Source organism: Peromyscus eremicus, chromosome 1, assembly GCF_949786415.1.
Source record: "Peromyscus eremicus chromosome 1, PerEre_H2_v1, whole genome shotgun sequence".
NCBI classification, from domain to species: Eukaryota; Metazoa; Chordata; class Mammalia; order Rodentia; family Cricetidae; genus Peromyscus; species Peromyscus eremicus.
In genome coordinates this window covers 194,508,519-194,533,810 of record NC_081416.1, presented here as the reverse complement: position 1 = coordinate 194,533,810, position 25,292 = coordinate 194,508,519, and the positions used below count along the sequence as shown (strand labels likewise).

The following is a 25,292-nucleotide window of genomic DNA, read 5'->3' as shown; positions in this document are numbered from 1 at the left end:
GGTAAAAGACGTTCCTGAGGACAGAACACTCCACAAAAAACACAATACATTCTCTGAATGTTATTTTAAATCTTTGCTTAGAAATATATATGTATTGGTTTTTTGAGACAGGGTTTCTCTGTGTAGCTTTGAAGGTCTTTCCTGGAACTCACTCTGTAGCCAAGGCTGACCTGGAACTCACAGAGAGCCGTCTGCCTCTGCCTCCCAAGTGCTGGGATTAAAAGTGTGCGCCACAACTGCCTGGCAGAAGTATTTTAATAGGGAAAAAAAATCAAGAAGTAGAACATTGTTCAGAATACTTAAAATATACTTATTTTGTCCAAAGTTTCAAATTTGAGTGGGTAGTAAATGTTAATTTTATTAAAATAATGTACACAGAGTTGTATTTAAGAAAAATGTTAACTACCTGAATTTTAATAGTGTACAGAATGTCTGAATTATAACTAATGTTCTATCAGGCCTTCAAGGTCCACATTCAAATTCTTTATCTCATAGAAATCATTAGGACAGTGTTCTAATGATACGAAAGTGTGTGTTTCAGTTCAGCCACGGAGTGCACTTTGAAAACAGGTCATTCTCACTACAGAAAAGAGAGAAGTGAATTGCAAAATAAGTTTATTATTCTTCATTAGTAAAAAAGGGGAGATGGTTGGGTAGCATGTTGTCAAAATTATATTAATTACCTCCAATCTTGGAATTTTTGTTTGTGCAAAAAACCCACAAAGGGTGATGAAGTTGTTCAACAGATAAACGAACACAAAAAGGCTCACCAGCAGCAAGATGCTGTGAGTGGCTTTGCGTTCAGGAGATGGCTGGAAGTTGAGGCTTGTGCTGTGGAGATGCTGGGCTCTCTTGCGGTGTCTGTAAAGGACAGTCACCATGTAGAAGCTGGTCCACATCATGAGGGTCAGAAAGATGATGTCTCCTATTATGATAACACTCAGGAACAACCCTGGATTGGGGTACTCAGGTGGTCTCATTTTACAGTAAGCATGAGAATATCCATAATCAAGATCAGTGTAATTGATTTTTGCTGTCATAGTTTCAATGGTGTGCACATATATAAACAGGTTGATGAGCCAGGATAACAGGAAGGCGCGAAAAGTCCATGTTGAGAGTTTAGGTTTAAGCCATGCCCACTTAGAATTACTGGGCGTGATGGTAATGGCTTGGAATGTGCTTAGAATAGAGGTGGTGCAGATGGACAGACCCCGGGCAACTCTGAATATGTATAAAACTGCTTTACAACCAACATCATCTAGAAACCTGGGTACTCCAAAGGATGACATGATATGTGATATCATAGCAAATATAATCGTCAACACATTGACTATCATCAGGTGCATGAAAATGGGATCGATAGGTCTGCTAAAGCGAGATTTGACTAAGAAGCTGTACACATACATCATGAAGAGCAATGAGTTTCCTATGACACCCACACAGAGCTGGGATACGTAGAAACCCCCCAAGATGGTGTTTCTTCGAAAAATCATCTCAGTGATGCTTAAGATATTATTAGGCTTGTCAGGTCTTCAGTGAAAGCTAAGTGGATTGAATTATAGAACTAATTACATACTGATGTTTATGGGAAAATACACCGATTGACGCTTCAGAAGAAGAGAAGGTTGGAGAAATGTTAAACTCTGTTGTTTTTCAGATCCAGCTGTGGTACATCTGGGAACCACATTCCAGGGAGTCTTGAGAAGCTCAGAGGACAGAAGGTGTTGGGGCAGGTGGGCTCAATGCAAACGTCTTCTGAATGCTGTTATATTAAGTGGCAGGATCTGTTAATAACCTGAAAGGCAAATGTGCATGTTATAGAGTTTTATTCAGTACATCAAACTGTGTATTTAAAAAACCCCGTTTGAAAGTTCTGATCTTTCCCCAGAAGATTGTGTAAAACACAGACATGTAATATGACTATTTAAATACCTTTAGAGATTCAATTGCATGCAAAACTCTTCCAAGGTAGTAATCTTTAAAATTTCCACAAAGGGGCTATAGAGTTGGCTCAGCAGTTAAGTGCACTAGCTGCTTTTCCAGAGGACACAGGTGGGATTCCTAGCACTCACTTAGGGGGCTCACAACTGTTTGTGACTCCAGTTCCAGAGACTCTGGTACCTTCTTCTGGCCTTTGTTGGCACCAGACATGCACAGACTGCACAAACACACAAGCAGGCAAAACACTCGTGCACATGAAAGAAAAGAATAAATTAAGAAAACGGTTGTCCACAAAAGTAGATTTGGTCACTAGCAATTTTCTGCAGCATTTTGGGGACTCAGGCCCTGTGTAGAGCTGCAGAACACGAAGAGACAGAGCTACTATACAAGCCCCAGTCTTGAGCACATTCGCAGAGAAATATATTTTTTGTCACTATTTCTATTATTTGCAGGGAAATGAGCAGAACTGCAGATCATTGTGTTATGTGAAATAAGGCAGTCTCACACAGATAAACACCATATGTGTCCTCACATGTGGAATCTGGTAGAAAATTTACAGACCCAACGGGGAGACTCTTAACCGTGTATAAGAAATGGAGGTTGGAGAGTGATACAGAAGTGAACTATGGGAGAATATAAGGAATGTCACATTTGTGCATGTATGTAAATGTTATATTAAAATATACAAATATGGTGTGTATTTGTCATTATGATTCAATAAATTTGTCAATATGATTCAATAAATTAACAACCATAACACCAAAAACCAAATTGTACTAAATGGATTAAATGTATGTTTTATTTTTATCATATTTCAAATAAGCCATGTATCATTACCCAAACATCACATTCCAGCTACATCTTAGTCTATCCATCATTTAACAAAAACAGAAACATGTCAGCGGTAATTGATGGGCACAGTCACACTGTGTAAATGCTGATGAGCACAGAGCTGCACTGCCCAAAGGAACATTAAACATTTACTCTTTACTACACTGCACATGCTGCATGAGATTTAATGCTAATGAGAGTGCAGGCAGTTTAGGTGGCAAAGGAATGACAAAGGGCTGGGGAGGTGATGGCTCCGTGGTTAAGAGCACTGATGGGTTCAGGGTGCAGCACCCACACGGCTGCTAACAGCCATCGGTAACTCCAGTTCAAGGGGATTTGACCTCTGAGGCACTACACACAGTGCACAGATGTACATGCAAGCAAATTATCCAGACATATAAAACAAAGGGAAGGGCCAAACAGCGGTAGCAATGCCTTTAATCTCAGTACTCGGGAGGCTGAGGCAGGGAGATCTCTGTGTTTGAGGACAGCCTGGTCTACAGAGTGAGTTCTAGGACTTTTAGGGCTACACAGAGAAACTCTGTCTTGAATAAACAAACAAACAAACAAACAAATAAATGGAATGAACTTGGGAGGCAGATGATAGGGATCACAAGGGGAGTAGTTGGTGGGAGGTTTTAGTGGGTGCAAATGATCCAAATACATTGTATAAATGTATGAAAATTTCAAATAAGGAATAAAAATACTAGTAAAATGTTTTTCAACTTAACCAACAGAAATATGTCACCTTAAATAAATAATGTCACACAAGGAAACTGTTAAAGGAACAGAATTACTTATATAAGCAATCTCATGTCTTTTTTACATTCAAGTTGTATCATTTATCTTATTTTTTTTTTTTTTTGATTTTTCGAGACAGGGTTTCTCTGTGTAGCTTTGCGCCTTTTCCTGGATCTCACTTGTTAGCCCAGGCTGGCCTCGAACTCACAGAGATCCGCCTGGCTCTGCCTCCCAAGTGCTGGGATTAAAGGTGTGCGCCACCACCGCCCGGCCATTTATCTTATTTTTAAAGTTAGATACATATTGTTTTATTTTTTAGAATATAAGATAATTAGGTCAATTCACCTTCTCTTTCCTCCCTCCAAGTCCTGAAACGTACCATCTCTTTCTCTCTTTCAAATTCATGGCCTCTTTTCTTTAATTGTTGTTACGTACATTCATAGTATATGTGTGGAATTCCTAAGTACATAAATACCACCTGCTCAGTCTGTATCATGTTACTTGCATGTGTGTCTTCAGGGCTGACTTTTGGTATTGGATAATGAATTGGCGTGCTCTTCCTTGGGGAAGACTACTCCTCCCACTCTCAGTATTTCTTGCATTCCATGTCTTTAACTACAGAACATTTATATTTGTGTAGAGAAATATTATGACATGTAACACTACATATCAAACTTACAAAATTACAAAGAGGAAGAAAATAATGATTTGTTACAATGAGGTGTTTTGAGTAGTCTTACAGTATTCGACAAGTCTAACAGATGTAAGAGCAATAGCATTTAAGAGGTCTGCGTGAGCCAGGCGGTGGTGGCGCACGCCTTTAATCCCAGCACTCGGGAGGCAGAGCCAGGCGGATCTCTGTGAGTTCGAGGCCAGCCTGGGCTAACAAGTGAGTTCCAGGAAAAGACGCAAAGCTACACAGAGAAACCCTGTCTCGAAAAACCAAAAAAAAAAAAAAAAAAAAAAAAAAAAAAAAAAAAAGAAAAAAAAAGATACAATTTAGTTAACTTGAAAGAAAGCCATGAGAAAAAGGAATCTGAAAACCAAAGTCCTCTGTCTAAGAAAGGATAGACTGGGTAGAGGAGCACTGGGGTCATCATAGCTGTTTGTTGCAGTGAGAGCTGAGTACTGGGAGCCTTACTCAGGGCAGTGTGAATCCCAAAGACATGAAGTGTCTTGGAAAGGCTGCTAAGGAGGAGCCATGGTGGAATCAAGGACAGGGTAACAGGACTCTTCCTCCCAGTGGACATGAACCCACGGTGTCAATGACCCTGTTTACTGTGCATCATTTAGTGCACCCAAGAGGAAAACATTACTTTCCCAGATGATATGTGAATCTCAGATATCTTGAGGAGCCTGAGAGTGTCAAGTCTGTATCTGAAGATGTGCATTTTCCCATAATTTTTTCCCAGAAACTAAACTTGAGGACTAAGGAAGTTACAAGCATTGTAGCTCACATGGAAAGGTATCCTGGCAGCTGGAATCCAAGGAATACCATAAAGTCACACTGCACAATAAGCCTCACACAAGGGATTTATTGGAATGGAAAAAAAAAAAAAACTAGGAGTGTTGCTGCCTCTGTTTGAGTAAGAAACTGCAGCAAACTGAACAGGATAGAGGGCTTATATAGAGCTTCTTGGGATGAGGGTGGAGCTTTCTGGGTTGGAGATTGGTGGGATTTCATGTCCAGAGATTGGGCTTTTTGCTTTGCATGGTGGGGGCAGGGCCCAGCAGTTAGGACAGTTAGAGAATTCTGTGGGTGGAACCTGGCAGTTAGCAGTCCTCAGGGGAGGGCCATGGTCACAGGAAGGGGGGCTATGTTATCATTAGACCACTTCCTGCTAAATCAGGGCATGGAGGTTCTTTGGGCAATCTTGATGTTCATCATCAGGCTGTAACTGGGTGCTGCAGGTCTCTGGCTCTGTAGTTAGAGGCTGGTAATCCTGTAATAGGAACTGGTTAAAAGTCTGGTTAAAAACCTCTTGGAGCTGTTGTTGAAGAAATCTAGAGAAGAAATTTCCAAGGCAGGGTACAACAAGTGGGATTAAGAAAAGAAGGAGCTCTCTCCTCCAGCCGAGCAAGATGCCCAAGGGACAGAAGGCCAAGGGGAAGAAGGTGGCCCCGGCCCCCGCCGTCGTGAAGAAACAGGAGGCCAAAAAGGTGGTGAATCCTTTGTTTGAGAAAAGGCCTAAGAACTTAGGCATTGGGCAGGACATCCAGCCCCAAAGAGATCTCACACGCTTCGTCAAATGGCCCCCTTACATTAGGCTGCAGCGGCAAAGAGCCATCCTCTACAAGCGGATCAAAGTACCTCCTGCCATTAACCAGTTCCCCAGGCCCTGGACCGGCAAACAGCTACCCAGCTGCTTAAGCCTGCTCACAAGTACAGGCCAGAGACAAAGCAGGAGAAGAAGCAAAGGGCTGTGCTGAGAAGAAAGCTGCTGGCAAAGGGGATGTCCCAACTAAGAGAGCACCTGTCCTCCAAGCGGGGGTCAATACAGTCACCACCTTGGTGGAGAACAAGAAGGCTCAGCTGGTGGTGATTGCCCACGATGTAGACCCCATTGAGCTGGTGGTCTTCCTGCTTGTCCTGTGTCAAAAGATGGGGGTCCCCTACAGCATCATCAAGGGAAAGGCCAGGCTGGGGCGGCTGGTCCACAGGAAGACATGCACCACTGTTGCCTTCACACAGGTTAACTCGGAAGACAAGGGTGCTCTGGCTCAGCTGGTGGAAGCTATTAGGACCAATTATAATGACAGATATGATGAGATCTGCCACCACTGGGGAGGCAATGTCCTGGGTCCTAAATCTGTAGCTCGGATTGCCAAGCTGGAAAAGGGAAAGGCCAAAGAACTCGCCACTAAATTGGGTTAAATGTACACTGCTAAGTTTTCTGTACATAAATATAAAATTACAAACTTAAAGAAAAGAAAAGAAGGAAAGAGGGTTTGAGAAGGGTAGCATCCAGTTTCCTGTCAGACTATTGATCTACTGGCCAGAGGCATCAATCTGTTTCTTAGGTTTTTGAAGGTCTGTCTGAAGTTGTTGGATCTTATCTTTTATAGACTGCTAAGGACAGTCTGCATCTGGCCAATGTGGATGGTGATCTCTAGTTTGATCATAGAGAAAGAAGGAATAGGGGACAGGTGTTTTAAAAGTTGATTTAGGTGTCACAGGGATAAGTATCTCCTTTTGGTACCCGGTTGGTGAGCGGTCTCCAGACCCCACTGTGCAAGTGCTCTTGTTGAACCATAAGTATAGATCTAACAATAGCGTAGAGGGGAAAGAAATCTGAAACATTTCCATCACCCTAAATCACTTTCGTATACCTTCAGAACTTTCATGTACATGCCTTAAATCACTTTCTTATACCTCCAGAACTTTCATTTACATGACACTTTAGAACACTTTCTTATTCCTCCAGAACTTTCATTACACAACACTTTCTTACACCTTGAAACTTACTTAAGCTTTCACATCCTCAGGCAACACTTTCTTAGACCCTCAGAACTTAAGTTATCCTCAGCACTTCCTAAGATTTCACATTCTTACACTTTTATAACACTTTTAGGTTCCTGTATGTATACACGAAGGTGCAGCTTTAATACCTTATGAAACAAGCATTGTTTTTTAAATTCTATCCCAAACCCTGTTTTTATGATTTTTATTTCCAGGAGAGGAATTATACAAGAATAGAGAAAACACGCATAGATGATAAGTCACAGTAGGAGAAATGGATAAGAGAGTTGTAGGAGACTGAATCAGCCTTTGACAGCCTGGTATAATTTCCTGACCCCATTAGGAGGGGCTGTTGATTAGAGCAGAGAGTCACTTGTATGATAAACATTCATACATCAGAACTAAGCAGATGGGTACAGGTAAGAAGAAATAGAGAAGAGAGCATGTGTAGATATAAGAGAATTTTGGATATTGTGTTTGTGCACTGGCACAAGTCTTTATTGAAACTCGACGATGCCAATTTTGGCCTTCTGAATTGTACTAAGGCCAGAGAGAGTCTTTAATAAAATTGAGGTTGAGGAGAAAGAGGGGAAGGGTCCCAAAGTGAACTCCGCTGGAGGGAGTTTCTATAAGCTCCAAGTGGGAGCAGAGAGACGGGGGGACAAGGTTGCAGGGGCCCAGATGGGCTAAGGAAGTTCGATGAGCCTGGAAAGACCCCCTCCTTACTCCAAAAATAGAAGAATGAGCCGGAGATGGGTTCCCAGAACTTCTTCAGGACCAAAGAGGTGGGCCCAGTGTCCAGAAGGAAGGATATGAATCACCCTGATACTATGATAACTACCTGAGTCTCCCTGTCAGAGATGGTGGTAGTCAGGCCAAGGGAGCCCAGTCTTCCTCAGTGTTCATGGCCAGACCAGATAAAGGGCGATCTGGGCTTGAGGTCCCCATCCTGCAAGGGACATAGGGCAAATCAACACCCCAATGCCCTTCTTAATGGCACCTTGGACATAGTCTGGGTAGTTTATGAGGTTTTGGACAGGCCCAGGATCAGGCCCCTTGACCCTCCTGACTGTATTTGAAACAAGGACACCAAGGTTCTTGGGTTTTAGGAGACCTGGGTTTTTGTTTTGGCCAACTGAAAGGCCTCAGCCATCATCAGGTATTTTTGTTTTGGGACTTTTTATTCTCTCATTGGTACACCTTGAATGCCACAGTTAAGACTTCTGCCTGTGGAGTCAGGGATCCTCTCCCTAGACATTTGAGTTTGGCCCTAATATTAGGGAAATTCTGGGAGAAGAAGAAGTTCATAAGGAATTTCTCCCCACATGTGGTATCTGGATGCAGAATGGTATATTGCAAGAGGACTTGTAAGGTGGTCTAGGAATTGAGATGCATTTTTGTGCTTTTCTTGGATGACCCCTTGGACTTTTTTGTAATTTACCACCTTAAGGGCAGCCTTGTGGATACTGACCTCCAGGCAAGTTATAAGTTAATTCCTAGATAAGAGGCCTCCTGAGGTATTGTAATCCCATTCAGGGTCTTCATGGGGGACTGTCCTAGCCCTAACTGGGTAGGTGCATTCAGTTTGGTGGATTTCATCTGCATGGGCCCTAGTATGGTCCCAGACTCCTCTGGGTAAGATTGTTGGAGAGAATCATATAAACATCATGAAAGGCCAGGTTGTAAGACTGGGTAATATACTGGATATACAGTTGGTTTTCATAGAGTAAGGTCTCATGTAATAGTGGAGTACTCTGCTCTAACGCCACATACTCAGTACTGACTGGTGGGCAGCCTGTTGCTCAGGATGAAGAAAGGGAAACTATAGAAAGAGAAGGGACTACTGATTGAGGCTGATAAGGGGAAGGTTTACTAGTGAGATAGAAAATAGTGGAGGAATTATTTGATTTGGGCTTCATAGCTAGGAATTGTTTCCTCCTTAGTTGGTTTATCCTAAAATGGCATCATACCACATGGTTCCTTTAAGATGACCTAAGTATAAATTTTAACTATGAACCCCAGTTTACATGTTGTTTAGATTTTAACCTTACCCAATATGCTTACAGATCTTTGAGGCAAGATTTATACCTTACCAAAAGATGTAGAGAATAAAACCAAAAGCGTATGGGATGAGTACAAGAGTCCCCATTGGGAGTAGTCTGTCCTTTCATTTTGTTTTGCTCTCCTTTCTGTCACACAGCAGGTGGCTCGCCTGCTGTAGGACAGAGATTTTGGAGGAAATCTTTTACACAAGCATGCTTAGGGTAGAGGAGGGGGATTCATACCCTAACTCCAGAGCCAGCTTTTAATTGAAGTGGGACAATATAAAACATCGGTCCAGTGCCACTCATACCTAAAAGACACCTTAGTCCCTGTAAAACTGAATCCAGTAAGCTAGCAGAGAAGGCATAAGACAGGATTTTTGGAACCCTGAACACAGACAGAGGACACTAGAGGAAGGAGCTGAGAGACGCACCAGCCAGTGAAGAATGTGTGCAGGGTGTGCGCATGCGCAGCTGGCCTACTCCTGTGCTTTCACCCGGTCTTGCTGGGTCTGGCTCCTAGCTCCCACTTTGCAACAAACTGACAGATCCATCTATGGTAACTTAAAAACCAGGACATTCACACAGTGTGTGGGGGTGGGGAGACTAGAAAAAACAAACAGGGCTTGGAGCAGAGAAACAGGGAATGGGGAAATCTCTTTCAATTTCCCGGATCACTCAGTATTTGTAGAGGTACCAAATAACATTAGGATCTAAGGTACTGTTAGGTGGCCTTCTGGATTGATTATCTAAGGGGTATTGGAGCCAAATATGATTGCAAAAGTGGATAAATTTAGGCTCCTTAGGTCAGGTGTCAGGTGGAGGCTGGGGGTTTTATAAGATGCATCTGAAGGGGGAATGGGAGGGTATGGAGTGCTGAGTCCCATGGATGGGAGAGGTGAGGGAAAAGGTCACCGCAGCCTGTAGTCTCCGGCATCCCCCTGAACTCAGGGAGGACAGAAGGAGGACCAAGCCATTCAGAAGGTCATCACCAACTCAAGGGTGGTCAAGTGTAGCAAGTTTAGCATGGCTAAGCTGGTTGGGGAGACTTGGGTGCCTGGTACCAGGGCTTCTGTAGAAGCAAGAAGGCAAGAGAAAACCACGCTCTAGGAGGGAGGGTGTCATCCAGAGCAAAGGGATGGAAAAGGAGGCTTTTGTGGCTTCTTTTTTTGGGGAAGAGAGGGAGAAAAGACAGGAAGGGATGCTGTGACCCAATTGGGCCTAAGAAAACTGTCTGATTGCAATTCCAAGGTTGGGGGAGTGTGGTCAGGTGAAGAGGGCCAGCCGAAGCCTTAAAGACGGTGGCTGGGGGTACCTCTGCTTCCAAGAGTACTAGAGGGGTGCCGGACACTCAACGGTCACTTCCTCAGACTCAGGGAAACGATTACACTGACCAAAGGGAAAGCTTACCTAGTTGACGCTGGAGGATGGGGTGCAGATCAGTCAGTGAGGCAGAAGGTGAGTCTGTTGCGGGTGGACTGGAGAGGAGAGATAGGGTCCCAGTGCAGCTTAGACCATGAGGGGAAACGCAGGCACTAGGAGAGCCTATCTGAGTCACAGCACCAAATTGTAAGCATTGCAGCTCGCGTGGAAAGGTATCCTGGCAGCTGGCAGCCAAAAATACCACAAAGTCACACTGCACAACAAACCTCACACAAGAGATTTTTTGGGAGGGAAAAAAACAAACAAACAAAACAGGAGTGTGGCTGCCTCTGCTGGAGCAAGAAACCGCAGCATACTAAACAGGATAGAGGGCTTATATAGAGCTTCTTGGGAAGGGGGTGGAATTTTTCAGGGTGGAGCTTTCCGAGTGGAGATTGGTGGGATTTCATGACCGGAGATTGGGTTTTTGCTATGCAGGGTGGGGACAGGGTCCAGCAGTTAGGGCTGTTAGAGTGTTCTGTGGGTGGAACCTGGCAGTTAGAGGTCCTCGGGGGAGTGGCTTGGCCACTCAGGTGGCTCCAGGGGCTTCCAGCAGTCATTAAAAGTTTAAAGACAGTGGTGGGAATTATTCCAGCTGTTAGAACAAGCTGAGCACTGAGCCGGGCCACAGAGAACACTCACACTGTTTCATTGGAGACATTGGGCTTCTGCTCTTATGGTGTATATTAAGGTTCCTTAGAGAACATGACACCACACTTGGAGATGTATTTTGACCACGTAATATGGGGATTAGTCATGGTTGTATCACATGTTTTGCTGAAGAATAAAGTTTTATTCTAAGATTGCGTAGTTTTGCAAAACAGACCCTAGTTAATCATCTTCCAAATATTTATGATTATGTCCACAGACAAGTCCTGATTCTACCTGGATCAGAGAAACTTCCTATCAGAGGCGGATGGTTAATACAGAGATAATACAGATAAGCATTCAAAGTGCGGAGGATAAGTGGGTTTTAAGTCTGGATACCTAAATATGACATCCATTACATCCTCTGCAAGACCCAGAAAATACTGGAAGGAGAGGGGCAAACGTTCCAAGATCCAGAGGAGCAGTGTCATCAAGACCTGTATACAAAAAAGAGCAAAAAAGGATGGTGGCTGGGTGTAGTGAGTCCCTTTAATGCCAGAACTTGGCAGGCAGAGCCAGGCAGATCTCTGTGAGTTCGAGGCCAGCCTGGTCTACAGAACGAAATACAGAACAGGCACCAAAACTACACAGAGAAACCCTTTCTCAAAAAACAAAAAAAGGAAAAAAAAAGCTTACATGTTTCAGGTGCATAATTGATGGTCTTTTTTTTTTTTTTTTTTTTTCTTTTTGGCAGGGTCTCTGTACAGAGTTCTGGATGTCCTGGAACCCAGGCTGGCCTCAAACTCACAGAGATCTACCTGCATCTGCCTCCAAAATGCTGAGATTAAATGTGTATACCACCATGCCTAGCTGCATGATTAAATGATCAATTTGATATCTCTCAAAATGTTTCTTGAAGAAAACACAGGCATTTATTATGGGAACATTCTCAAAGCATGTTGGAAAAGGCCCACTCTGGCAGATGTGGTGGAGTGGAGATCACACAGTCCCCATTACTATCTTCTCGTGTGTCATCATCTAGGCCAGCTTTGTACCCTCTAAACAGGGGTCTTCTCCAAGTAACCAGACTCCATCAAGGACAGTCCTTTGCCTTTATGTCAAGGGCAGTTTTTATTCCCAGCAGGACCCCAACCCCCATCCCTATTCATGCAGATCTTTGCTGAGTTTCAGGGATCACAGAAATGCCTTGCTGCATGAGGCAGGTGTTGCAGGACCCTGGGGGACTAGGGGAAGGTGTCTTGAGCCTGGTGCACCCCAGTTCCATACAGTCCTCCTTCCCCTTGATCTGCTGCAACGCCAGCACTTGGAGCTGCACTCAGGTCATGTGAACCTGCTTCTCCTCCTCATCTGTCTTTCCCTCACCAGACCCACCGAGAGTGCCTTTATCAGCAACTCCACTTTGTACACAGTGATGTTAACACTTTTAGAAATTCTTCAAAAGAGAGTTGTCCCTATTCATCCATTTACCTGCTGTTTTTTAATTAATTTATTTTTTTTTTACAGCTGAGTTACAATGTGTAAAGGTACTATGTTTTCCTTATCCATTTATCAGTTGATGTAGATCCAGTTTGATTCTATTTCAAAGTTTTTGTGAATGTTGTTAAAATTACATTAATTCCCTCTAATCTTGGATTTTTCCCAGGTGTATAAAACCAATGAATAGTGACAAAGTAGTTCAACTGTTGAAAGTACACAGCAAGAGGGTGCTGAGCGTGGCTTATGTGCAGGAGAAGGCTGGGAGGAGGGGCCACAAAGAGACCTCTAATCAGTATATTAAGATACAATTCCAGGGTACTGGACCCATGGATCACAGGTTCAGAGCACTTGTTGCTCTCTCTTTGAACCATGTGGTTCAATACCTGGTGCCCACATAGTGGCTCACAGCCATCTCTAATTCCAGCTACAGGGGATCTGGTGCCCTCTTCTGGCCTCTGCCAGCATAGCACACATGTGGTGCAGGCAAAACTCCAATACACATAAAATAAGTCTAAATAATGAGTGATACTCTGGGTTGCTGTGAAACCTAACTTCCAGGATTCACAATAAGCATGGTCTCTCCATGACCAGCATCAGTGGAATTAGTTTTGGGTTGTGTGGATTTTCCTTTACACTGTGTGAATGTATGCTGCTGTGTTTGGTTTAATAAACAAGTTCCAGGAGCTGAACAGGATAAGGTCATGTGGGAGAGCCAAACTGACAATGCTGGGAGGAAGAAGGGTGGAGTCTAGAGTTGTGAGGAGATGCAGAGAGAAGCAAGATGGCCATGCCACACTGAGAAAAGTTACCAAGCCACATGGCCAAGCATAGATAAGATCATGGGTTAATTTAAATGTAAGAGTTAGCTAGCAACAAGCCTGAGCTATCGGCCAAGCATTTATAATTAAGTTTCTGATTGGTTGTTTGGGATCAGCTGTAGGCACAGGAAAGCTTTGCCTACAGGTCTACATGCTCATGTGCACATTTATGCTTGGGCATGTGGGGCCCAGATATCAGTTTTGGTATCTTTCCTTATAAGCCTGTTTTTTTTTTTTTTTTTTTTTTTTTTTTTTTTTTTTTGGTTTTTCAAGACAGGGTTTCTCTGTGTAGCTTTGCGCCTTTCCTGGAACTCGCTTTGGAGACCAGGCTGGCCTCGAACTCACAGAAATCCACCTGGCTCTGACTCCCGAGTGCTGGGATTAAAGGCGTGCGCCACCACCGCCCGGTATAAGCCTGTTTTTAATGTTTATTGATTTTTAAAATAACATTTTATTTATGAGTTTGAAAAATGCATACAATGTATCTTGATCTTGTCCCCTACCCATTCCAACTTTCTCCAACTTCCTATAACAACTTCCAGACACATCTCTCTCTTAACTTCATGTGCTTTTTTAAAAAATTAACTCATTTCATCCACTCAGTGCTGTCCATGTGCTCACAGCTGTGAGATCATTCAGTGGGGCATGGGCAGTCAGCCAGTATCTACCCTCCTACAGAAAAATGACTCTCCTCTCTTAGTGGCCATCAACTGCCTATTGTCCCAAGTGTATGATTGGGGCTTTAGTAGTGTCTCTCTCATTCCCTGCTAGGTTTTTAAAAGTTCTTATTTTCAGGGCTGGAGAGATGGCTGAGATGTCCAGAGGTCCTGAGTTCAATTGCCAGCAACCACATGGTGGCTCCCTCCATTCATAATGAGATCTGGTGCCCTCTTCTGGCCTGCAGGCAGAACATGGTATGCATAATAAATATATCTTTAAAAATTTCTTTTTTCACACAATATATTTTATGTTTTTTTTGTTCTCTGCCAACTCCTCCAAGATCCTCTTCATGGCCCTAGCCAACCAACCTCATGTCCTCTCTCTCCTTCCTCTTTCCAAAACAAAAACAATGAATGAAAATCAAACTTTTGACTGTTGTAAGCCTCTACCTCGGGTTCTGGGAACTGAATCTCAATACTCTGGAAGGGCACAAGTGCTCTGATGAGTCATTATTGAGCCCCTCAAAAATATTTTCTTATGTTTTTTTATTTTATATATTTGAATGTTTGCCTGAATGAATGAATGTGTACTATGTGCATGTCTGGTGCTGGTGGAGGTCAGAAGAGAGTTCCAGATCCCCTGGAACTGGAGTTACAGACAGTTGTAAACCACCATGTAGGTGCTGGGAACTGAACCTGGGTCCTCTATAAGAGCAATAAGTGCTCTTAACCACTGAGCCATCTCTCATGCCCCTTAGAACTTTTTCATTAATACTTAGAAAAATTCATATAATGTGTTTTGATCATAATCATTCCTCACTCTCCCCCCTAATTCCTCCCAGATCTTTCCCTCACTCCTTTTCATGTTCATGTTCCCTTAAAAAAATCCAATGGGTCCAATTTGTGCTATCCATAAACTCCTGGGTGTGGGGTCATCTATAGGAAAATGGTCAACTTACTAGGGGCCACAACCTTAGAGACTATTGTCTCTGTCTCTACATCAGAAGCCCTCAACTGTCAATAGCTTATCATTAGAGGGTGGGGATTCATGATCGACCCCAAACTGGAATGTTAAACTGTTTTGGTTTTGTGAAGGTCTCCACAGCTGCTGTGAGTTTATATTTACAACAGCCATATCAGGTGTCTTGATTAGCACTCACAGTGCTCTTCCTTATTTTCAGCCTTATGTTCTTTCTGAGCTTCTTCTGTTGCCTTTGAGACAAGCTCTCCCATGGGACTTGAGTATCATCAATTAGGCTATACTGACTGGCCTGAGGGGATCAGAAATCCTGTTGTGTACACATTCCTATTGCTGCAGTTACAAAGACATGCCCCTGTGCCTTGGTCCTTACTGGGTGCTGCGGATCATACTCAGGTCCTCAATCTTCTGTAGAAAGTACTTTACCATCTGTGTTCATGTGGAGCTCTTTGCATTAATGCCCAAGAATGGTACAGCTGTGTCACAAAGTAGGTATTGTTTTTTTAAGTTTAATTTGTATTTATTTAAAAACTTTGTTTTTTGTGTGTATATGGTTTCAGGGCTCACCATTCTGCATCGGACAACCCATAATGGGGGGCTCATACCTTGGAATATCTAGTTCTCCTTCTCCATACCATCGTTAATTGTCTGTAGTTTTCTGTCTTGGTATCGACTTTCAGCAATGTGTGTGTGTGTGTGTGTGTGTGTGTGTGTGTGTGTGTGTATTCCCATATATATGAGTGTATTGAGGGCACACATATGTGTATTTGTGCACACACACATACACACACACATATACAATCAAAGAAAAAGAAGCTATCAACTTGAGAGTTGGGCGTCATGGGAAGAGTGTTAGGAAGAACATCTGGATGGCCTGGAAGGAAGAAAGGTTGTGGGGAGGTGATGTCATTCTAACTGGGGCATAATGGAATTTCACTGTGGTTTTTATTTGCACTTATTTGATGGCTAGTTTATGTATGTATGTAATAAAGTAACCAATATACAGACTTTTTAGTTAAAATGTTTTTTATACAATATATTTTGATCATGTTTTCCCTCTCTTCAACTCCTCTCAGATCTTCCCCACATCTTTGCCAGAATTTCCTACATGAGTGCTGTATTTATGTCTTTTTACCCCTCCTCTCTCCTGCCTCCAACACCTCCTATATCCCTTCCCAGCTCCCTATCAGATTCATGACCTCATCTTCTTCAGTTATTATTGTTAAATATGCTCAATGACTTCATTTGTTTCTTAAAGATGAAGTTTCTTTGTGTAGTACTGGCTGTCTCAGAACTCACTCTGTAGAGTAGGCTGACCTTGTACTCACAAACATCTGCCTGCCTCTATCTCCCGAGTGCTGGGATTAAAGGCGTGCACCACCACCACCACCCGGCTCTTGTTTGTTTTTTTTTTTAAGATGAGGTTTCTTTGTGTAGTACTGGCTGTCCCAGAACTCACTCTGTAGAGTAGGCTGGCCTTGAACTCACAAAGATCCACCTGCCTTTGTCTTTGTCTCCTGAGTGCTGGGATTTAAGGTGTGTGCCACCACCACCCAGCTGCTCATTGACCTTTTCTGTTTTGTATTTGATATCTGTCTGTTTATTTCAGTAGCCCATTACTGGTTGGGTTGTTTGTTTTCTTTAATTCTTAGAGTTCTTTTAACTTTATATATTCTTATGTATCCTCTATCAGTTGTTATAGCTTGCAAAGATTTTGTCCAATTTTTGGGGCTTTTTCTTCACTTGATTTACTTTCCTTTACTGTAAAGAAACTTTTTTAAAAATTTATTTTATAATTTAACTTAATTTTACATATCAGCCACGGATTCCCCGTCCTCCCTCTTCCAGACCCCCCTGCCCTCCCACCAGCCCACCCCCCATTCCCATCTCCTTCAGGGCAAGGACTCTCCTGGGGATTCAGCTCAGCCTGGTAGATTCAATTGAGACAGGTCCAGTCCCCTCCTCCCTTTGCCCAGGTTGAGGTAATGTTTGTCAACTGCTGTCATTGCTTCTCATGGGACTGGGGTCCTATTCAGAAAGTATTTCCTGTGTCTACATCTTGAAGTGCTTTCCCTTATTTTTCCTCTAATAGTTTCAGAATGTTGGGTCCTGTATCAAGACTTAAAATATAGTTTGAGATCTCTCCAAATTCTTTATGTGGGCATTTAGTGCTATGAATTTTCTTCACACTAGTGACTTAACAGCACACCTTACAGCTCTAGAACAAAAAGAAGAAAACTAGGCCAAGAGGAGTAGATGACAGGAAATATTCAAACTGATGGCTGAAATCATTAAAATAGAAACCAAGAGAGCAATAAAAAAAATCAATGAAACAAAGAGTTAGTTCTTCCAGAAAAGCAGCATGATAGACAAACCCCTATCAAAACTAACCAAAAGGCAGAGAGACAATATCCAAATTAACAAAATTAGAAATGAAATGGGGGACATAACAACAGACAACAAGGAAATCCAGAGAACCATCAGGTCATACTTTAAAAACCTGTACTCCACAGAAATAGAAAATGAAAAGAAAAAGACAATTTTCTGGATAGGTACCACATACCAAAATTAAATTAAGACTAGATATACAATTTAAGCAGACATATAAACTGTAAGGACATAGAAGCAGTCATTAAAAATCTCCCAACCAAAAAATCCTGGGGCCAAATGGTTCAGCACAGAATACTACCAGAATTTCAAAAAAGACATAAAACCAATACTCCTCAAATTGTTCCACACAACAGAAACAGAAGGAACATTGCCAAACTCTTTATTATGAGGCTACAGTTACCCTGATACCCAAACCACACAAAGATACAACAAAGAAAGAGAATTGCAGACCAATCTCCCTCATGAACAAAATACTCAATAAAATACTGGCAAACTGAATCCAAGATTACATCAAAAAATTGTCCATCATGATCCAGCAGTCTTCATCATGAGATGCAAGGATGGTTCAACATGTGAAAATCTGTCAATGTAATCTACCATCTAAACAAACTAAAAGGAAAAAAACCACATGATCATCTCATTAGATGTTGAAAAAGCCTTTGATAAAATCCAGTGCCCCTTCATGATAAAAGTTCTTGGGGAGATCAGGAATACAAGGAACATACCTAAACTTGATAAAGGCAATTTATAGCACACTGACAGCCAACATCAAATTAAATGGAGAGAAACTCAAAGGGATTCCACTAAAATGAGAAACAAGACAAGGTTGTCCACATACCTATTCCATATAGTACTTAAAGTTCTAGCTAGAGCAATAAGGCAAGAAAAGAAGATCAATGGGACACAATTTTGAAAGGAAGAAGTCCAATGTTTTCTATTTGCCAATGGTATGGTAGTATATATAAGTGATCCCAAGACTTCTACCAAGGAATTCCTACAGCTGATCAACACTTTCAGTAATATAGCAAGATACAAGATTAACTAAAAAAAATCAGTAGCCTTCCTTATATACAAATTATAAACAGACCAAGAAATAATTAGAGAAACATCACCCTTTACAATTGCCACAAATAATATAAAATATCTTGGGGCAACTCTAACCAAACAAGTGAAAGATCTGTATGACAGGAACTTTGAGTCCTTGAAGAAAGAAAGTAAAGAAGATACCAGAAAATGGAAAGCTCTCCCATGTTCTTGGATAGGTAGGATCAACATAATCAAAATGACAACCTTACCAAAACCAACCTACAGATTCAATGCAATCCCCATCAAAATCCCAACACAATTCTTCACCAACCTGGAAGAACAATACTCAACTTCATAGGGAAAAACAAAAAACCCATGAGAGCTCAAAAAATCCTGTATAATACACCTAAACTGAGAGAAGAGAAAGTGCAAGGTAGCCTGAATGCATTGGCACAAGAGACCACTTCCTAAATATAACACCAGCAGCACAGACACGGAGAGCAACAATCAATAAGTGGGACCTTTTGAATCTGAAAAGCTTCTATAAAGCAAAGGACATCTTAAGTAAGATAAAACAACAGCTTACAGAATGGGAAATGACTCTTCAGACAGAAAGCTGATCTCCAAAATATATAAAGAACTCAAGAAACTAAACATCAAAATACAAAACAATCCAATTAAAAATGAGCTACAGAGCTAAACAGAATTCTCAATGGAAGAATCTGAAGGGGCTGAAAGACATTTAAGGAATTGCTCAACATCCTTAGTCATTAGAGAAATGCAAATCAAAAGGACTCTGATATACCATTTTACACCTGTCAGAATGGCTAAGATCAAAATCACTGAGGACAGCCTATGTTGGAGAGGATGTGTAGTAAGGGGAACACTCCTCCACTGTTGGTGGGAATGCAAACTTGTACAGTCACTTTGGAAATCAGTATGGCAGTTTCTCAGAAAATTGGGAATCAATCTACCTCAAGACCCAGCGACTATCTCTCTTGGGCATATACCCAAAGGATGCTCAATCATACCACAAGGACACTTGCTCAACTATGTTCACAGCAGCATTATTCATAATAACCAGACCCTGGAAACAACCTCAATGTCTCTCAACTGAAGAATGGATAAAAAAAATGTGGCACATATACACAGTGGAGTATTACTCAGCTGTAAAAACCAATGACATCATGAAATTTGCAGGCAAATGGATGGATCTAGAAAAAAATCATCCCAGGTGAGGTAGCCCAGACCCAGAAAGACAAACACAGTATATACTTACTCATAAGTTGATACTAGATGTAAAGCAAAGGATAACCAGACCACAAACCCCAGTTGAAGAGAAGTTAGGTTTCAAGGAAGACCCTAAGAGTGATGTGTGGATAGCTCTGGAAAGTGGGAAGAGATGAGATCTTCTGAGTAAACTGGGAGTCGGGGGGCAGTAAGGAGAAGGGAATAGGGGATGAGAAAATGAGAGAATGGGATGTTTGAGTTGGGGAAAAGATGGAGTGGGAGAGAAAGCAAAGAGCTATCTTGATAGAGGGTGCTATTATGGGGCTAGTGAGACACCTGGTGTTAGGAAAATTGCCAGGAATCCACAAGGATGATCCTAGCTAAGACCCCTAGCAATAGTGGAGAGGGTGCCTTAATTGGCCTTCTCTTGTAATCTGATTGGTGACTACTCTGTCATCATAGAAGCTTCATCCAGTAACTGAGGGAAGCAGATGCAGAGACCCATATCAAGAACCAGGCTGAGTTACGGGAGTCCAGTCAAAGTGAGGGAAGAGGGATGATAGGAGCAAGGAGGGTGAAGATCACTATGGGGAAACCCACAGAGACAGATGATCCAAACTTGTGGGAGCTTATAGACACTAGACTGACACCTGGGGATCCTGCATGGGACCTAACTAGGACCTCTGCATATGGGTGACAGTTTTGTAGCCTAGTGTGTTTGTGGGACCACTGGCAGTGGGACCAGGATCTATCTCTGGCGCATGAACTGTCTTTTTGAAGCCCATTTCATATGATGGGATACCATGCTCAGCCTTGAACAGGTGGGGTGGGGGATGGGCCTCGGTCCTGCCTCAACTGAAAATGCCAGGCCTTATTGACTCCCCATGGGAGGCCTTACCCTTTCTGAGGAGTGGATGGGGGTGGGTTGAGAGAGGAGGGCGGGATAAGGAGGAGCGCAGGGAGGGGGAACTGTGGTTCATATGTAAAATGAATAAAACAATTTAAAAAATTAAAGAAAATCTAATTGGAGATGATTTTTGTTTAGAGTGAGTGATTAGGATGTAGCTTTATTCTTCTACCCATGCGTTTTCAGTCTCCATTTAACCATTTGTCAGAGGTTGTTTTTTCTCCAGTGTGCATTTTTAATAAATTTATTTACTTTTATTTTATGTGCATTGTTGTTTTGCCTGCATGTATGTCTTTTTGAGGGTGTCAGGCCCCCTGGAATTGGAGTTACGGAGAGTTGTGAGCTGCCACGTGGCTGCTGGGAGTTGAACCCATGTTCTCTGGAGAGCAGTCAGTGCTCTTAACCTCTCAGCCATCTCTCAGTCCTCCAATGTGCATTTTTGGTATCTTTGTGAATCAGGTGATTGTTTCTATTTTGTTGACCTGTGTGTTTTTGTCAATATGGTTCTATGTTATGATTTGAAGTTAGGCATGGTCATACTTCCAGCACTATTTTTTTTTTTTTTAAATCTGGATATTTTGCTACTCAGGAGCTTCTGTGTTTCCATATGCTTTGAGGTTTCAAAAGCCCATCTATTTCCCAGTTCTCTCTCTCTCTCTCTCTCTCTCTCTCTCTCTCTCTCTCTCTCTCTCTCTCTTCCTTTCTCCCTCCTCTTCATGGATCAGATGTGAGCTCTCAGATACTGCTCCAGTGCCATGCTGTCTTGCCTGATGCTAAGTTCTGTACCATGATGGTCATGGCATCTGATCCTCTGCAACTGTGAGTCCCAAATGGAATGCTTTCTTTTATAAGTTGCCTTGGTCATGGCATCTCTTCACAGTAATAGAAAAATAACTAAGACACTGGTGAGTAAGTTACTTTTTCCACATTGCAGTTTTGGCACAAATGCCTAACTTCTATTGCTCCTTTGACTTGGCTATAGCCTTGGGGAAAAAAGGGGGCATTTCAGGGGCCCGGGATTTGGTGTGCATTTCTCATATAGCATCAAGCTATTGAACAAATGTTTCAGAGCATTTCTATATATCAGATTAGAGGTACAAATAACCAGAAGGAAAATGCAGATTCAGTTCAGTAGAGATTCTGTGGAAACATGGCCAACAATTAAGCTCATCAGGTTCAGATATGTTTTTAGCCTAGTGTGTAGACAGCATCAGGGGGAGTAAGTAGGGAATACATAGTAGGGCTTTGAGGAAGCTACTGATGGTATTTATTTGACTGAACCTGATACCTAGTTATATATACTATGTCAAAAAAAACTTTTCAGAGCAATAAAATAACTGGAAGTTTGCTGTGCTCCTGAGGAGAAGTGGTTGATAGCTTGCTAGGTTTACAGTACCAGGTATGACTTCTCTCCTATTGAGCAGACCTGAAGCCCAGTTAGGCTGCTGTTGATTGCCTTTAAAGCAAACATATCATGATTGCACGGCTGGGTATATTTTGTTTTGCTGGTTATTGTTGTCTGTAGGCTTCACAGCTGGGTAGGACTTTGATTGCTTTTCTCTGTAGGCAGAATTCATTTTGGAACTGCTGGTCATCTATGTCTCACTAGCCAGCTCCCTTATAAGCCACACAGAGACTTAATATTAATTATAAATGATTGGCTGATAGCTTAGGCTTGTTATGAACTATCTCTTGCAACTTTAATTAATCCATATTTCTATATGTTCTACCACATGTCTCGGCACCTTATCTTAGTAAGTCATATTTATCTCTTATTTCCTCTGCATCTTGCTCTCACTTCCTGAGACTCTGCCCTTCTTTCCAGTCCTCCTAGTCGGGCTCTCCCAGCCAATGTCTTCCTCCCCAGCTATAGGCCAGTCAGCAATTTATTAACCAATGACAGTAATACATATTCAGTGTACAAAAAATGTTCTTCAGCATTTCTCGTTTGCCAGTTTGCACAGTGCCTTCTGATACTATGAAAAGCAGTCCTCAATAAGAGGCTTCCATATCACTCCCACATCAATTATCCCAGGTTGAGTGTCTGAATTGTGTTGTGCCTTCAGCAATAGGGTCTTCTCTTTAAATCTGAGCAAACGACAAGAGACAACAACACTAGCCTCTATTGTTTGGGAAGTATCTTGGGTGGCCCCTGACCAACAACTCACAGGGAGGTTTCTCATGTCTGGAACTAGGGTTTTTGTTGACTAGTCTATTGCTCTCAAGGGGAGCATTGTAATCCCCATGGTTTTCCCAAACATCCTTAGTATTATTTATCTTTCTGTCCTCCCTCCCTCTGCATTATCCTTCTTTCCCTCTCCTCTGTCGAAGTCCCCTCCATCTCCCTTTTTATTGTGTGTCCCACTAGTTCTCTCATCTGAGCTTCTTCTCCTTCCATCGTGACCATGAAACCATCCTACTTTTCAGTTGCTTTGGGTTATATACTCACACCTAAAAATTTGAGCTAAGATTCACAAATAAGAGAAGACATGCACCATTTGTTTTTCTGGATCTAGATTAACTCACTCAGTATAGTATTTTCAAGTTCCACTCACTTACTTGAAAACTTCAAGTATTTTCTTTTCCAGCTGACTATACTTCTATTGGGTATGTACCACATTTTCATTATGCATTCATCAGTTTAAGGACATACAGGTTGCTTCCATTTCTTACCTATTTTGAATAGAGCCAAAGTGAACATAGCTGAACAAGTATCTCTGTAGTAGGATATTGAGTCCTTCGGGTATATGCCACAGAGTGGTCTAGGTGGGTCATGTGGTAGATTGACTTTTAGCTTTATGGGAATTGACTACACTGATATTCATAATGGCTATTCTAGTTTGTAACTCCACCACCAGCGAATAAGAGCCCCATATCCCTGAATCTTTGCCTTCATTTGTTGTTAGTCATTTTATTGATCTTAGTAAGATAAAATCTCAAAGTGTCTTAATTGGCATTTCTCTGATCACTAAGGATGACGAACACCTTCAAAGATATTTCTCAGCCATTTTCATTTCATCTTTTGAGAGTTCTCTGTTCAGAGATACACTTCATTTTTTTTTTTTTTTTGGTTTTTCGAGACAGGGTTTCTCTGTGTAGCTTTGCACCTTTTCCTGGAATTCACTTGGTAGCCCAGGCTGGCCTCAAACTCACAGAGATCCACCTGGTTCTGCCTCCCGAGTGCTGGGATTAAAGGCGTGCGCCACCACCGCCCGGCACGCTTCATTTTTTAATAGTGCTGCTATTTTCCTAAACTACAGAGTTTCTAACTGTATTCTAAACATGTATATTTACATCCACAGTGAAGCTCTCACCCCTAGTCAATGAAGGTTGTTTCCCAGCAAGGCTACTGTAGAGATACACAACTTGTCAAAATGCAGACAGTAAGTGACTTTGGGGTTGCCAATCTCAATTGGTTCATATGAAACACAACCCCTACTCCTAAGTCTCGGAGAACACTGTGGAAGAATGTTCTGAAAGATTGTAACAGCCAAAATACTAAGATGCTTACTTCTAGGTATGACAGGGAAGCTGCACCCTTGAAATTTCAACACTATGGTTGTCCATACAAGACCTTTATAATGACAACACCAGTTGAAATGCCAACATCATTGGAGGATTTGACAAAACTTCACTCCTAGATGATGATGGCTGTGGAGAGAAGAATCAGCCCTTTCTAGGGATAAAGCCCCTGATAGTTTATCAGCCTTAAAACATATACATACAAGCAACACTAACTGGACTCAGCTGGTCACATAGAAATGTAATGTGAAATGAGTGTTTATGTAAATGTATGCATAGAACAATAATAATTATAGAAGAAGAGGTCATGACTTTGAGAAAGTGTAGGGGCGATGGGAGAAGTGTCAAGGTCAGAGGCAGAGGTGGAAATGATGTAAATACAGCACTAGGATTTTCTTGGCAGATACTCCACTCCAATTCATGTTTAAATGTATAATGTTTTATTTAGTCAGCTGTTGCAAAGGACTTTAACTTGGGTTATATAAAGACACATCTATTCACTCCACATAGAGGAGGCTATAACAGATCAAAGGATTCTGGCCAAGGACAGAGTGTTGTAAATGTTTTATTTGAAAAAAGATGTTTTATTTGGATTCATTACAAGAGTATTGGTAATCAGACCAAGAAAGGCAAATACATATTTTCTTTTATCTTCGTTTCTTAGCTCCAAATCCTCAGATTAATAGGAGACCATCACAGAAAACCACAAGTGGTCACAATGTAGAAATCAACAGATGGGGGGGAGCCCAGCTCCAATGGTTATATCTCCATCCCAGCCACTGCATCTATGATTTAGGAAACATTTCAGAAGGGGGGCAAAAAAGGTTCTAACAGCCAGGATATCAGTAAGTCTGCTATGAAAGAGTCTATCCTAGAAATGGCTATATAATCAAGACTGGAACAATGGCAACATAAGTGGGCATATTAACATGGAAGAGGGAAAATTTCATTGGGTCCCACTCTGAGATAAAGAATTAGAGACAACTAACTACTGCTGGGAGAAGGAGATGTCTCCCCCAGGGAAGAACCCCCTTATTTGTTGTCCAATCCAGAGTGGTCAACATTGAAATAGTATACAAACAACAGAAACAGTCCTAGCAGATTGTATCTATATCTATTGCTGCATACACACACACACACACACACACACACACACACACACACACACGACACACATGACACACACATACATGTGTATGTAACCATAATAAGAGGAAAAGTGGCTATCAACTTGAGAG

At 42.0% G+C, this 25,292-nt stretch overlaps 1 protein-coding gene and 1 pseudogene across 1 annotated transcript; one reads left to right on the top strand and one right to left on the bottom strand.

Annotated features, from left to right (window-relative positions):
* Positions 1-542: 542 nt before the first annotated feature.
* Positions 543-1,564, bottom strand: LOC131902719 (vomeronasal type-1 receptor 4-like). Its single transcript, XM_059253719.1, has one exon. The coding sequence runs from the start codon at positions 1,491-1,493 to the stop codon at positions 543-545; it is 951 nt and encodes a 316-aa protein (XP_059109702.1). The 5' UTR covers positions 1,494-1,564.
* A 3,742-nt stretch (positions 1,565-5,306) lies between these two features.
* Positions 5,307-6,677, top strand: LOC131902718 (large ribosomal subunit protein eL8-like; annotated as a pseudogene).
* The last annotated feature ends 18,615 nt before the right edge of the window (positions 6,678-25,292 follow it).

Coding starts and splice junctions, on each gene's coding strand:
- LOC131902719 (XM_059253719.1), bottom strand. CDS start 1,493: ATGATTTTTCGAAGAAACACCATCTTGGGGGGTTTCTACGTATCCCAG.